This window comes from Cyprinodon variegatus, unplaced genomic scaffold (assembly GCF_000732505.1).
Source record: "Cyprinodon variegatus isolate N-32 unplaced genomic scaffold, C_variegatus-1.0 Scaffold85, whole genome shotgun sequence".
NCBI lineage: Eukaryota > Metazoa > Chordata > Actinopteri > Cyprinodontiformes > Cyprinodontidae > Cyprinodon > Cyprinodon variegatus.
In genome coordinates this window covers 890,642-907,511 of record NW_015150538.1, presented here as the reverse complement: position 1 = coordinate 907,511, position 16,870 = coordinate 890,642, and the positions used below count along the sequence as shown (strand labels likewise).

The 16,870-nt window shown below is 38.0% G+C and overlaps 1 protein-coding gene across 1 annotated transcript in view; it reads right to left on the bottom strand.

Annotated features, from left to right (window-relative positions):
* The window catches only part of kiaa0825 (KIAA0825 ortholog), a 161,538-nt gene that overhangs the window by 78,276 nt on the left and 66,392 nt on the right, over positions 1-16,870 (bottom strand). The window contains exon 22 of the mRNA XM_015373303.1: positions 16,211-16,305. Within this exon, the coding sequence (XP_015228789.1) occupies positions 16,211-16,305 (95 nt within the window). The remainder of the gene's footprint in view (positions 1-16,210; positions 16,306-16,870) is intronic.

Here is a 16,870-nt window from a genome sequence, read left to right as displayed (position 1 = left end):
ATATATATATATATATATATATATATATATATATATATAAATTCGAATTCCAGTGAATATTTTGACTTCTTTAAACCCAGTCATTTTCTGAAGCATGAAGCAAGTGTTGGTATGTTTTGATCTTTTTTTACAATCGAAAGATTACCTATTAAGGAAATGGAAAGAAAGTTTGAATACAAGCAGGGAGAGAACTACTCCACCTTAAAAATTCATCTTCTATATTGTGTTTTACAGAACCTCTCTAACTGATACAGCTGTGTTAAAGATATGAACCTTAATATATGTTACTGGGATTTCACTTAGTAAAAGGAAGGCGATACAATACAAATCTATTGCATAGATTTTTATTTGTAAATATTTTAAGAGCTATTTATCCTTTTCCTACCCCATCAAATTTAAGCACACATTTCTATTGATCTATAAGACATAATCTTAAAGAAATCTATAAGGTTGTGAAGGTTATGAAACAAGTTCAAAGGTAGAAATATTGTTTAGGACATGATGGATGGAGTTTAGATGAAATGTCAGTAGAAACCTTGAGAACAGCATGAGGCAGTTTGAAGGTCTACCACACATGGAGGAAAAAGAGTTTTTTAAAAAAAAGCCTTACTAAGATAGTAGAATGAGAATGACTGAGATATTAGAAGCTAAAGATCCTGTGAATAACACTGAGACAATGGAAACTGATAGGCCATAATCAACCCTATTTAAACAAAATCTAAATTTTAATGTACACAAATATACACACATAAGGCTTCCTGTACTTTACTAAAAAGCTTTGGTCATAACAAGTCGAACTCCAAACCGATAGAAGGCAAATTACAAAACAGGCAGAGTGATGGGAGCCCAGATAGAAAGAGACGGGATGTGGAGCCTAAGCAGTAATCTAAATATCTTCCACCATGATTGTCATTGGCATTCTTATAGACTGGCATCAGGACAATATGTCAAATAATGCCCCTCAGTCTGTTGCAAAGGGTAGACCAGTTTACATAATGTCATAGAGGAGGGGACATCTAAAACTGGCTTCCAGAAAGCCAAAGCACAGAGTTCAATCAATTAATCAGGATCACTAAATATCTACAGTGGCAAATTCAATCACAAAGACTGCTCTTAACAGTAATGACAAGCCAAAAAAGGCTTTTTAAAGAAAATGGATGAGGAAAACATTGATTTTTGCAAACCTAATTCATCACTGAAAAAAAGCCAGCTCTATATTTTATTCTTTACCTCTTTTCCTTTTTCTCTGTCGTCTGTCAAAAACAACTTAGGACAGCATCACAAGCTGTCATATCAGGGCCATCCCCTGCATCTTACAAAGAGGAGTATTCTGCAGTAGGATGTCAGAGAAAAGCTCAGAGACACTGAATACACACATGAAATGCAAAAACTAGGAGAAAAAAATCCTTTCTTTCCTGTTTGAACCAGAGTTTGTGCCCCGAGGACAGACCTATTATGACACAGTAAAGGAAGTTTTCCATCCTGTAAAAGAACAAACAAAACTACGCAGAATTTTCAAGACAGCAAGAGATGTAAAGTTGAACTTTACTTTACTAAACTATAAAAAAAAAAACTAAAAAAAACAGATAAGAACTTCACCAAACTGATCATATGATCATTATCAGGGAATCAGTATGTAAGGATGTTTCTCATACAAACCAGCTGGGAGTGTGGCTATAATGTAGTTTCAACTGATCCCAACCTAGAGCTGTGGGTCTTTTATCATGTCTGAGTGGACACACACACTCTCAAAAGTACACACACACACACACACACACAAACATAGAAAGAAACAGACTCTTTTAAGATCAGCAAATGCTTTCAACCAACAACATCACAGAAGGCAGATAAGTGTGCCCCCTTTTTTAGCACCAACCACCGGGGAGGTGAGAGGCCTTGTAGTCAACATGCTGAAAGACTACTCAGTGATCAAAGACTCAAAAAACATGACCCATGATGGTTTCATGGAGAAGATAGCAGAGAGGGGAAGCAAGAGCAGGTAAAAGGAGACAGAGTTGAGACAAACATAGACTAAAGAGCAACAGAGGTGTAGAAGTGCGAGGGTGTAGCACATCATTGTCATTGGCCACACAAACAGCTGTGTGTTATTTACAGCATAAAAAGGGCTACACAGTTAAAAAGAAAGGAAAGCAACACTGGAGCAAAACTGGGGAAAAACAAATAATACTGGATACCCATACTGATATGGAATGAATAGTGTGTTATGAGCAGGAGATTCAACCTTTGTGATAAAATGCAAACTAAGGGAGAAAGTGTAAAAGTCACATTTTCTAAATAGTTAGTGCAGCAGCTCAAAATGGACTTTAATGGACAGATGCATGTCTGACAACTTTGATAAATGTTAAATCTGAAATATTTGAAAAGTTCTCTGCTTTAACTTCCAATGAGTGTTTTTAGATCTTAACTCAGGCTGCGCAATAAAACAGAAATTATATAAGTAATAACAGAATAATAGAAATCTGGTCAACATCAATCAATTGTGTGTTCAATAGAATTCTCCATAATTTTAGTGAACTCTGATCTAGGACCACGTGGCATTTTGGGTAATGTGGGCAGAGGAAAGGATTTTGCCACTCTTCCATCCACGGTCAAGTAAAAGGTTAGTAGATATAAATAGATATAAATGGTGATACATTTTTCAGCCAAATTGCATAGGCCTAGCAGCCTAAAACCTTGCATTTTAAGCTACTAGAGCCCACCAGTAGGAAATTGATGGTTAACAGGTTGAACAAATATTTCTCACATATTTCAAGCTCTACTCAGACAGAACTTTGGTATCAGTCAGATTTTTTCACTTTAAGGCAAACCAGACCTCTGATGTAGCTGTAAATAGCACACATAGCCAGAATGAGGACTTGATTAATGACAAAATCCTTTGCTTTATCACAAACTGCACAAAAAACTGCCCCTTGAGGGTTATTATCATATGTGAGAGAGAGTTGGATCTACAGAGGATGTAGAGTATTGGCAAAGTTCTTTGTTTTACCTTCTGTCGATATTGTGTTTTTCTTTGTTTACCAGATTATGTGGACTGGCAATCTTTTATTTAGGGTAAGTTAAGCTTGCTAATTTCTGTATGAATGTAATGTTCTCAAACTTTTAAAGAAGACTTTTATATTTCGTTTGCAGGATGAGACTACTTGATTTATTAAAAGATTATGCTGTTGATCAACTCATTTACATGAAATGCTCTGGCCCAGACACATACACGTTTATATCTCTTTGTGCAGTTTTTGAAAATGATGCAACCAAGATTACTAAATTACATAATAATAATTTTTTTAATTTGAGCCTCTCTGTTCCCGTTTATTATAATTCGCTCTAGAAAAGAGCATGAGTTAGAAGCTGAAAGCATTATGTCTGAGTGTGTGCCCTCCTCAGAGAGATGGTGAGGGTGTCTTCTGTTCTGATGCCGCATCACGAGATTTCATCCCATCGCCAGGCTCATTAGCCCATCGGCGGTGCCCAACCAGCCCCAGCCAATCGTCACTCTCGACTTGGCTTTTTCATTTGCATGTGGTCCAGGAAGAGATAATTAGAGGGATCTCTGCCTGTCACTGTTAATCTGGGACTTAGTGAAAGGCTGTGACGCCGACATGCTGATGGACTGGCACACGTGTCTATGCACACACACGCTATAGTGTGGCATTGGTGGAATCCAATACAGACAAGGGGAAATACAGTACCTGTATGCACACACATGCAAAGCCTGTATGCACAGTCTATCACATGCAAACACTCTGTCTGTTATCCTCCCTTTCAATCGCTGAATGTCAAGCTTTATTGAGGCTCTTGACTCATGACCAGTGGAGTTTTCTTTTTGTCGGCCTTCTTATCTCTCATCCCACGGCACATAACACTAAAGTATATCAGTCTCCTCTCTATCGGTATGTGAATGATCGCATGTTGATTCAGTGGCTGTTTACACCAGTTGTACTACGCTGTTGACAGAGGTTTTAGATCCCCGCTCAGATAGACTGTGCGCTTGTTGCTTCCCAAACAGGCAGAATGTTCAATAAGCCTTTTGAACAAGCCCAGCTGTCAGCCCCGTATACAGTACTTTCACACACATTCACACATCCCAACAAACATGTACATGGACTCGTGCATTGGCACATCCCCAGACACACACAAGCGAAGGCAGAAAACGCACACATGGCTGATTGGCAGGCCTCCTGTTTCGTTATAATTCCGACTGATTTATCCAATCAATCTCACTTGGAGAGCTGCTAAAGCGTTGACTAATATTAAGAGTACAACATGCGACAATTAAAACATCCTTCAGGTAATTACAGAGCTGGTTTAGCAGCAAACAACTGAGGCATTTTATACATTCAGCCTGTTGCCCATGTGCTTTATTTGTACCTGTTTGAAATTTAATCGGGGGAAATGAGCTACATCTGCGAAAGCTTCCACCGTTAATGCACTTGTCACGTATTATGTAAAATATCACATCATTAGCTAAATGTGTCTATGCAAATATTGACTCTCTTCGTCTAATTGAATATCATGGACGGTTTTAAATCCTGAACAAGAAAAGTCTTGCAGGGGGGCTGGATAGATGTCCCTGTCATTGCCCGAACCCATTTCTAAGCAATGACAGCTAGTCCTTGTTTTTTTTGCACTCTCGGGGATGGCTAAATGGTGCATGTTGAGAGAAGGGGTGAGTAGGATTGCCGACCTTATCTGTCCTGCTGTGTGACCTTGTGTCACCACTGATGGCACATAATGGTTGACACTTGACTTTTGGGGCTTTTTAAGTGCCAGGAGTGCCCAGTGCGCTGGATTCATATTCTAATGCAGTCATCTTTGCCTTCTGAGCCTCTGGCTTTTGTCCAGGAGAACCTCACTACACTTGTTTCTGTTCTTTTTGTCTACTTGTCATCATCATTCCAGTTAGACATGTTCCTCTTGTCTCATCAAATATATTAGGCAAACATCACTAAAAACATTTTCACTCATTTTTGCAGATCTAAAATAGTCTGCCCTCTTGCTTCCATCCTCATGCATCTTAACAGGTCATCTATGGCAGGCACAGATGTTAACCTTTTACCTGCTTCACTTGTAACTCTTACAGATTTTGGGACAATTAAAGGACAACTCCCTTCCCTACAAACTATATAAGAGGAAAAACATCATTTCAAACTGTTATGCAAAACTCAGACTTTATTTCATGTCATCTTGTCACAGTTACATCCAATTTACATGGTTTTAGAGTATGGGAGCATTGATTACTCACATCTGAAGTCAGAATCTCTAGCATTTATCTCTACCTCTGAACAATAAGTAGTTTAAGAGTTTTGCTATTCATGTAATAAAATCGCATAAAAGTCACTTTAAAAGATATTACTCTATTAGGTTGTACATTTTAAGCCAAAGAAACAACAAGAAAACTACTCCTTTGAAGAAGTTTACCTTGAAGTATTTCCACTAACAAATGGTTAATCATAGTCATATTGTATGTACTGGTAATAATCTTTTTGAAGCAATAGTTTTGATCCTTCAAGCTATTAAATTGTTAAATAACTATATTTATTAGATTTTTTTTAAATGGTTACTATAAATAGAACATTTATGATCAGTTAATGAACTCTGGAGTGAGTAAAGTTCTTTTTTTAGAATGGGGCTTGCATTTGTATAATTCTGCTAAGTTCTGTGCCTAAAACTTTAGTTTTTCTTCATCTAAGTGCATCTACATCCAAGTTCACTGTGTCCTCACATGGCTTGTGGACAACTGTTTATAGAACAGAAAAAAAGGAAATAGGAAATTACTATATTGTCCCACAGTCTTGAAATTAATAGGAATTCCTGATGTTTGTTTTTTTTAACAATGGCTCTTTTTTGTGACTCCCTACCAGACTTACCATGGGCCTCCTGACTGCTATTTGTGATAAATGCTCAGGCAGTATAGTGAGATAACCATGACCTGTCTGCTGTATTTCATAGTCTGCATGATGCTGGTTATTTACCTGTTTCCTCAGACATTATTCACAAAGTTATTTTACACGTTGAGATCTGTTTCAACAAAGGTGGACTTTAAAAGTCGTTGGTTAAACCCTTTTTGTATTTGTGTAAAGGGGACAGCGTACGTATCCTTTTATTCTTCAGATTTCTTTTTTGCAAAAGTTCCTATATATTCACTGTACAATAATAATAGGGAAATAGTTTGTGATAGGCCATTCCTTATAAAATCTCTGCAATTAACAGAAAATAATGTGAGTTCAACAGAATATGTGAATCTATAGAAGAAAGATCTAGAAATAAGCAAAAATTTCTTAAATTAGGCAAATTTACCCTCAATTATGAGTTGGTAAATGAGATGGAATGTGTATTCTTTCTCTTAAAATAATAACAAAACAATATAATTAGATAATATGCACTTGAAATAAGACAATGCAATTGTTTTTTCTTATATTAAATATAAATTGTCTTGTTCCATTGCCAAATCGTCTCACTTTACTCCTGAATTCAAGAAAAGATTACTTATTTAGATTTCATTTCTTTTGCAGTGATACATATTCACATGAGATAAAGAAATCCCCTGGTTTTAAGCAATTTCCACCATTCCCACACATAAACCAGTAGATCTCTGCAGAGCAAAGGTTAGGGAACAAAATGTGTTCTTCTGCTCTGCTGTTAGCACACTGAGCAGAGCCATGTGCAGTATTGACTGATGTCTAGTGCCTCCAAAAGGGTCTGACCATGACCACTCTCTAAGAAGATGGATTTTTCTTGACCCTCCAGATCGTTTTTAGAGGGACAAGACAAATATTTGAGATGTACTACGCAGCGACATTACGCTAGAGGTGAGAGGAGGTAAAGGGAGTGCAGGAGATAAATACAACAGGGGGTGGAAAAAAGAGCAAAGCGGGGAGGAAAGTGCAGCCTGCCTGCCTGGCTGACAGTTGACTCTGTTGGATGTGACTTTCACAGTCTGCTGGCGGTTTGTGTGGAAGCCATCACATCTGTGACTGGCCGTTTGATTAATGAGCCTTTCAGCTTGTCTGTGCAGTTTGAGGAGGGGCCATGGCCTTATCCCAGGCATCACTGATTTATTCGCCTTTGGAGCAAACCTCCAAGTATAACACACACTAAAATATAATTCTGAACACACATACACATGCAGACGGACACATTTACCTCTTTCACAATGTGCTTGCTTTAGACCAGTTGGCCCGGTGCAGAAACACGTGCATATGAGCATATGCCGAAGGCTGTTACTCGCCTACGCAACCTGCTTACGGCTAATGAAAACTTCAACGTGTCAGCGCCGTTCAAAGGTAGCGGCGACTAAACACAGCATGTATAACCAAGCAGACAAAAGATACATTCTGTCTGGACCAAGACAAACTCCCATCTCTAGCTGTCAGTCACAGGAGGGGACACACAAGGGAAACAACGAGAGAAGAAAGCAGCCCTTCCTCAATGACACATCACACTCCCATGATTTTCAAAACTGGCAAGTCTTTTGAATTCATGGCCTTGCAAGACAGAGAGCCTGATGATGGCTCGAGAGCATCTCTTCTTGTTTCTCAGGCAGCAGCAGCCATGAAATGTCACTCTGACTAACCTTGAAGCCCCTTTTCTCTTGTTTGTGTTTTTAATGCCACTATAGGGTAACCAGCTGCTTGAAAACCAAATGATAACACCTTCCCCTTTAAGTCAGATAAATGATTCAGGAAACACAGGAACAGGCGCGTACATTAGCATGTACATGCCCTCACAAAGGATGCACATGTACAGTCATCACACACCTACACAGAGCCCCGGCAAACAGAAGCACAAACATTTCCTCATTCCCTGAAGCATAAAGTAAGACCATTAATCCAGACACACTGCGATCCAGCTTTTCCCCAGGTTGATCAGCGTCCGTGGAGGAAGACGAACATTCTGACATATTTGTTTTTATTTTATTCCCTGAGAAAAAAGCCCACCATATGGCAGCGCCCAGGAACAGATGGCGATTGCCCACTTTCTGAAAGCACCAGCGTCTATTGCTGCAATTTAAGGAGCTGCTCAAGCAAGAGAATGCCACAGACTGGCATTTTTCCACAAACTGCTATTGTTATGGACCTAAGGGGTAACAGAAACAATCAGAAAAATGCAGAGGAAACACTTTGTTGTTTGAATGTTACTTTATCGCTTACAATATTGAATTACTTAACCTATAGGGCACCTAGAAACCTGTTACTGTTATTGTTATCTATTCACAAAACACTGAAAACCAGTGATTACAACAACAACAAAAAAACTGGTAGATGATCTGTTTTACAGGTGCACATTAATATAAACATAAATTAGAATATCAGAAAGTTTGTTTATTTCAGTACTTTTGTATAGCAAAATAAATACATATATTGATCATAAATTCCTAGGATCTATTTCAGTGGATTCTGAAATAGAGCTAACCAATCCTATAGTATAGCATCTTTGAAAAATGCAATTTAATGTACAAAAAAAAATCAAGGAGAAAATCATTAAAAGGATATTTGTCTAGAATACTGTTAGCCTATACAAAAATATGCTAAAGATGGAGGCTGTTCACAGTGTGTGGTACCTAATCATAATCATAGAAAGATATGTGGAAGGAAAAAGTATGGCACATAAAAGAATACAGGTAAAAGGCCTGACCAAGGCCTACTAATCAATTTGTAGCTTTTTAACAGGCTGGACTGAATCCCGGGTTCTACTGAAATTGACGCAGTTTCACAGGCTGCTCACCTTACTGCCACAATATGTTGATGCTATGGATACGCTAAATTCCCAAGTACTAAATTTACGTATATTCCAAAATGGGGATATATTTTTTCCTATGCTTACATTTATACCATTTAAAAAAATATATATTATTTTTTGAGATGCAAAATTGTGTGTACTTATCAGCTGTAAGCCATATATTAAAATAAATAAACCAGAGACATTACACTAGTGCATCTTGAATCGATGTTATATGTGATTTTTACTTTTTTCTTATCGAGATAAATTGACCTTGAAAAACATACTAACTTCCTGAGTTGCACCTGAGTTGCAGTGTAAGGCCGTCACATTGTCCCATCTTTGAAGGGGTACCACTGGTGCATTACCACAAGCTCAAAGTAATAATGTCCTTGGATGATATGATGTCCATGTGATGGAGTGGAAGAGTGCCCTGTGACATATGAAGCTTCATCCCTCATAGCTAGCTGCCCCTTATCAACCAGGTCAGGGAACCTTTTCTGACATAAAGGCACACAGATATAGTTTTACAAAGTCACCTTGATAGATGACAGTTACACTCTGACTTTTGTCTGTGGCAATAAACCATATTTTCTCTGTTTTATTTTCTATGTATGGTAAAGAAAAATGACACAAAAGACTTTGTTACAAAAAGGCCTTGCAGCACAATCGGAAGAAAGTATAAGGTCGCTAAAGCTCCTGTTAATGTCAGTCTATGAAGGTGTTGAGTTGCCTTTGACTGCTTTGCACAAAGATACAGAGAAACAGAGTTCTAAGCCCTCGCTATGGAAGAAATGCTCTTCAAAGGCTCACAAAGGACAAAGCGGATAGGTTATCCATTTTTATACCTCTAACTGAGGAGGAAATTACTTATTGTCTTTTGAAAGGTTTTATAATTTGACCTCCAGCATATATAAGGAGTAGCACAAGTTGGAACAATGGACACATTTCAATGATCAAATTGTGTTACCTAAATTAATCTATGTATTACTCATCCTTTGGTTTTCTGTTTCAAAATTAAACAAGAAAAAAAAAGATTTTAGAGAATGTGAAATTCTAAAAAAAAAAAAGAATAGTAAATGGTTTAAACAAAGACATGCTTATAGGTAACGCCTTGATTTTCTGTTATCATGACGTCATACACACTCCGCTTTGTTTTAAAAAAAATATAAATATAAAAAATATAACTGCGAATGTCTGGGGGACAGTGATTCGCCTACATGTTATGAATGCTGGATTACCATAACAAATAAATTATGAACAGTTTAGTTTGTGCCTTCAAGTTATTTGCCCATAGGAAGAAGTCACTTAGATATAACCTAACACAATATCTTCAGAAAAGCTCCAAATGCCACAAAAGTCTTATGGGTGAGTAGAACATGATGTAATAACGTAAAATCAAGGGGCAAATGTAAAAAAAAAATGCTGTTCCCCTTTAAATAAAGTCTAAAATTGAACATTACCTGAAATCATGGTCTGAATGAACATCCCACCATTGACAGAGGATGTTTTGATTAGCAGCTGTCTCAATGTTAAACTGGACATATTCAGTGCTATTAAATCAGTAAACACTTTGATCCTTTATTTACCAACAACATCCGTTTCTAATATGTGCTCATCATGACAAGGTCAGTTGGTGGGGGTCTGTTTACTGCCCATAACTGGGCAATGAGCTGAGGCGTCAGTGTGGAAAAAGGGCAGCAGAGGCAAACAACATAAAGAACCAAGAATACACTTCTACCTAAAAGACCAATTAACCTGGCATGTATGTCTTTAGACTTTTGGAGGAAATTGGAAAGAACCCAGCCATATGGAAAGATACTAGTCAGGATTTGAATGTAGGATTTTTTATTTTTTTATTTTTTGCTGCAGTGCAGAAGTGCAGAAGTGTTATTGACCTGGAGAAGGTTTCACACCGTGCCTTCCAAGGCCTTTCGTGGGGGTCTCTGCTGAGTACAGGGGGCAGTGGATGTTATTAAGGCCAATGTAGTCCTTGTATACCAAAAACATAATTTTCTCTGTAGTATATATGAGCATGACTTTGTCAATGCTGTAACCAGTCAGTGATCCCGACAATGACATTTATGAATGGGATGTCAAAGCCAGTCAAGGACAGCCTCATCCTTACTCTTTGCGGATGGTGCGGCTCTGTTGCAGTCTTGGGGCTTTGACCTTCAACATGCACCTAAGCAGTCTTCAACAAGGATAAACATAAAAAGGTCTACCTGCAGCAAATGTGCTTCAAATGTAAACATCTTGGTGCCTTGGTAGGATGGAATGTCTATCATCTGCTGCGCTGCAGCAGTCAGTCATTGATGAAGAAAGAGCTAAACTAAAAAATGAATAAATACATTCTGACCCTCACCTACAGTATTAAGATATATGGATCATGTCTGAAAGAATGAGATCCCACATCAAAGCGGCCTAAATTCCCTTTTTATTTTTTTTTGTGGTTGGGATCTGCATTGAGAATAAAATGATGAACTTCTAGCAGACATCTCAAAGTAAAGTTGCAACATAGAGCTGGTTAGTGCATCTGATCAGGATGCCCTCAAGCTGCCTTCTTGTAGGGGTTATTGAAAATATAGGGCCCAGTGGTAGGAGACCCTGGGATATACACAACTTACCAAAAGAACTATAATCTCTTATGGCCTGGAAACACTTGGATCCCAAGAATAAACTGGAAAGTGTTGCTATAGAGCATGGGTCACCAACCTTTTTAAGGCTTAGAGCTGCTTCATGGGTACTTAGTCATAGGAAGGGCTACCAATACTGACCAATGAACTGGAGGAGTCAGCTTTTTCCTAAATTTTATTCATAGTAAACATTTTTATTGTGTACTTTTAATTTCTAGTTTTATTTTAGATATTTTCATTTTGAAATCCCTATGAATGCTTATATGCTCTAGGTGATTAATGTGATGAAATACTCTATAAATTATTAAAATAGAAAAGCAATAGAATAAAACAGAATCTTAAACTCTGGTGAGTTTGTGGTGTTTTCAGAAGTTGCTGAGGGCACCCCATGTGGTCCTTGAGGACCCCTTGGTGCCTGCGGGTACCACGTTTGTGAACCCTCTTATAGAGCAAAAGGCAGAAAAAAAAATGGATTTCTTTCCAAAATATATTTCTATTGATAATAATTTGACTTGCCATCACTAAAACTAAGTTAGTCAGCTTTCTGTTTTTCAGTTGATGTATAATTTAGCTCATTATCATTAATTTCTCCGACCACCAAGTCCCCATTTAAGGTAAACAACCCTCCATCTTCCTACACACACGCCTCAGAAGCCTGTGTGAAATGGAAGTCAGGTCATCCAGTCAGTTACTCAACCCTGGGGGTCCTGTGGTATTAATCAGTCGAGTTTCTGCTGAAAAGCTCAATCTGCAGATGATGGATGAGCCATCATGCTGAGGGAATGGAAATGACAGGTGACAAAGAAGGACACACACACCTGTATAAATTGACTATTCCTCCTGTCTGGCCCTGATGCTACACTGTCAAGGTAGCAGTGTGTAAGTGTATGTATATGCATGTGGGTGGGTGTGTGTATGTGTGTGTTTGGCTGGGATGGGTGTGCACATTTGTGTGCAAAGGATCGAATGTCTCAGCATGTGTCCGGCTGAGCTAATGAAGTCATCTGAACTGTGATTTAACAGCCCTGGTTTAAAAGCCCGGCGCCCTTAACTCATAGCCTTGCTCCATTAGAATGTGACATAAAACCTGGGCACAATAACTGTCCTGCCACTATGACAATATATGGGGGGGGGCAGTGGGCCACTCTGCTAACTCACAAAAGCTGGAGAGGAAAAAATAACATCATCTGTGTAAAAAAAAAAAAAAAAAGATAAGTCATTCAAGGACACTCAAACTTTTAAGATGCAAAAAATAATGTAGATCCTGGAGGATCATAATGATTGATTCTGCTTTATTCAACTCAAACATTTTATATCTTATCTTAACCTTTACAGTTAATACAATCGTACAGATGAAACTCAAGATATTTGTTTATCAGGAAAATTCTTAGTTATAAAACCACTTTCTTCTGTTGACATCAGATTAAAAGATTATTTTTTTTAGTAAATAAAAATAGTCCCAAAAGATAAAGCTCATTGTATAAATGTATTCAGCTAGCAAGGCAGACTCCAGACCTGACAACCACTCACTAAGCAGCTAAGTTAAGCTACAAAAGAACATTGCTAAAGAATTTGGCTGTTCAGAATCATGTATGCAGGGATATGGATGGGAAAAAGTGCGTACTTGCAAAAGATAGTTTAATGTGTGGCCTGTAGCTCGATCCAGTGCTTCAAGGATCACTGCACAGATGTACGAAGGGGGCTGAAACAGACGCAACCTGCCTAATAATCTGCATATCTCTATAAATATAAATGTATTTATGATTGTAATTAAGGCTGAGTGAGTATGGCTTATTGGAAAAAAAGGTTACAATGACTAAATATCAATACATTTACAACTTACAGTACATGGTTTAACCAGTTCCACCCCAGAGAGAATCTGTGAAGTAATTTTAAGATGAAGAAGGAGGACACCAGATTTTACAACGCTTAACACAACCTGGGCGTCTTTAACACTTCTGCATATCCTCCGGTTGATTAGTTTAAATGCCATGAGGCACTGATGCATATATTCATGTTAAAGGGACAATGACAGAGTATTGCATTTGTATATATTGTAAATCACGAGGCACATTTTTAGGCTGGCTGACTTTTTTGTATGAAATAAAATCTGGTTGCTCTCATGCAATATTTCAATATTCTGGGAAGCTTAATCTGAGAATTTTATGCTGCAATGAACTGTAACCACTTTAATTATCATCAATAAACACTCAAAATATTGCATATCACTATGTATTGAACAAATCTTTTCAAGTTTCTCTTTCTAAACTCAATCAAACTAGCTTTTTAGTGTTTTATTGAAATGCACTCGTGTAAGACTTCGTGTATGCTCAGACTTGTACAGAATCAAAGTGGCATAAGACTAATTGTGTTTTTTAAAAACAGCTAAATAAATTTATTTTAATTTTCTTTAAAAAAAAGAAAATAAAACTCAACGAATGACATATCCATGTCCCTATCTGTGAGTCAGGAGCAATAGCTCAAGAGATATTCTTCAGCCACTCATGGATCTATGGAAAGGTTTGACGGATTACATGTCAGCAGTCATGGGAACCAACTTCATGCTTTCTTTGAGTGAGTCAGGCAGAACTGAAGCCATTCTCCAAATCCTCCATGAAATCCACTCCTCTGGTTTAACAAACAGAGCTAATGAGGCAAATGACAGCATAAGACACTTTGATACCAGAAGATTAGGGTAAATTATATAACTTGTAACACCCCTCCATCCCTATTATTCCTCGTATTTTCTTTTAGCTCCTCATCAAAAGTGACTGTCGTCTCTTAACATGTCACTCAATATCTCAAACTGGTTCAATCTTTCTATTGCTCAGACCTTTTGCTATCTTACTTAATATCCACCATATACAGTTTCTATTCATGGATGCCCTAACCCTAATTTGGCTCAGTCAAGCTATGACAGCCTCTATTTTAACATGCAACAAAGCAGCAAATAAGGAAGGAGAAGAATGGGTTATGCGTATGTGGGAAGATGAGGTAGAGTCATGAAGACGACAATGCTCCTCACAGCACAGCACAGTGCGGCGTACTTCACCCTTATTAGGCCCGTGTCCTTGGCAGATGCAGAGCTTGCCCTTTGTTAGAAAGGTGTGTGTGTTACAATGGCAGTGATTTAGAATGGATTGGGCGTAGGCGTGGAGACAAGGTGCAGTAGCCCCATAGCTCCCTGATAGCTGGCAGTGTGACAGCTGTGAATGGAGAACAGGGAACAGCCTGAAGTACTGCAATCTAATATGTGTCACATACCTGCATAAATATTTATGTCTGTTGCAGAGCAGGAGGGGAAGAGAGGAATGGGAGGATGGGACAGAAGAGGTGGTCTTAGGTGAAAAACTTCAGTCAGGTGACACTGAGATCTGAGCCAGCCAGTCTTTATCCATCATCCAGCTAATTTTATAGTCCTGACATCTCCTACTATACAATCAGCTATAACACATGCATGTAATCCAATTTACAGTGTCTGAGATATTTAGGAACAAATGGAACAACGATGTAAAAACCTTCATTTGGAGATGAACACAGATGGACACTTGGAATTTAAAAAGTCCAAGTTTTAAATTCTTCTATTGAGTGGGGGGCAAGCCCAAGTTGGGTCAAATCTGTATATCCCCAACGCCTACTTTAAAATAAATGTAACTGGAATTCTTCTCTTTGCTTATTAGCTTCATTTCAAAAGATGCTTGACAGGAAGGAAAACAGAGAAAAGGGAGAAACAGGCAGTATACTGTAGGGACTCTGGTGAGGTATAAAACCGAAGGGAGCTGCATCAAGCCCTACAGCCTCCGACTATGTAGCAGCTGTTTTACCAGGGCACCTTTCTTACTTTTTTTAAGCTTTTTACAGTTTCTAGGAACTAGTAGCTAATAATGTTTTACTTTTTGTTTCCTTAGTTTTTATATATGACATAAAACAAAGGCCCATTTACCTTCTCTACTGGCCACAAACCACTCAAAATTACTGTAATAACATCATAATAAACTAGCAAATATGACTCCAACATTCATTGTTGTCAATGGAAACGCTTTGGCTTTTATTGATCAGAAAAAGTTATGAATGAGCAAAAAACTGTTTCAGTGTTTTGTTTTATTCAGTTCAACCAAAACCAAGACAGAGAAGACATACTTTGAAAGCCAAACAACCAAAATAATATGTTCAATTCAGGGCACACAGGGCTGAAGTTTACTGATCAGATTCCAGCTTTATTGTGCAAACTTAACCCTGTAATGCCAAATGTATCGTATTTGATACATACGGTTTCTGAAATGTTTTGCATCTGACACCTTTTGCATAATTTAATGGTAAAAATTTTGCTCAAAATCCTATTGTACACAATCAGATATACCTGATAACAGGGGGCAGAAGACTACACAAAAAATAATTTTCACTTATCGCATAGTAATAAGTTATTAATATAAAATATGTATTTCTGTTTTTTCTTTTTACATATTTTGTTAAAAGGCCAAATAAGGAATTTAAACCAAAAAAAAGTTATTTTCTGTTTTGTTTTATTCTTGGATCAGGCTTTAAAGGGTTAATGAAGCCTCTGTTTGTGTGGGAGTACGAGCAAAAAAAATCACATTATAAATTTAAGGCACCTATTTGGAGCCGATTTTAAACTGCCTGAATCAGTGATGAATGAAACAGGATCATGGTCTTACCTTTGACCATAAATGAGAATATCATTTCATACAGACAACATGGACATCAGCTGAAATGGTTAATGGAATTTAAGTCTTTTTAGCTCAGACATCTGTATTTAGAGCCCACTTCAAAGATAAAAGCCAAAGAAAGGTGTATATATCTTAAAGAAAGAAACGTACCTGTTGGTTAAAAGGCTTTTGAAGGTGACCTGACTCATGCCCTCGTATGCTGGCAGCAGCCTCAGCCAGTCCCACGTCCAGTCAACCACTTCGCTCTGTTGATGTATGAGGAAAGCGTATTGTTAGTTATTAATCAGGGTTAATACTATCAGTGCATTACTGCTCCAGCTGGGACCCCACTAACAAAGGAGGAGGGGGGGTACTCCTGCGCAGGCCGCGACATTAGACGATCAATCATGTCCACACAAGAAGGTTTTTATTCCAATAAGACAGCAATTAATTTATAAAGCCATTTCGGGGGATGTAGCCATCATTTATAGAAAGATAAATCAATTTTTGGAGTGAGTCGTTACTCTTCATGCTTTTCTTTTTTCCTTCCAATCTTCAGTGGCAAACTGCCAACCCCCACTTTTTTGCCCTGTATATGTTTCTTTTGGGCACTGACGAAAAACAGAGATACACATAAACAACCACACTCAGAAATGTGATCACGAGAAGGAAAACAACTCAGACAGCTTTTATTCATCCATGTTCAAGTTTTATTGAGAAATTAAGAAAAACTCCACATCCATCCGTTCTTCTATTCGTCCATCCATCCATCCATCCATCCATCCATCCATCCATCCCATCCATCCATCCATCCATCCATCCATCCATCCA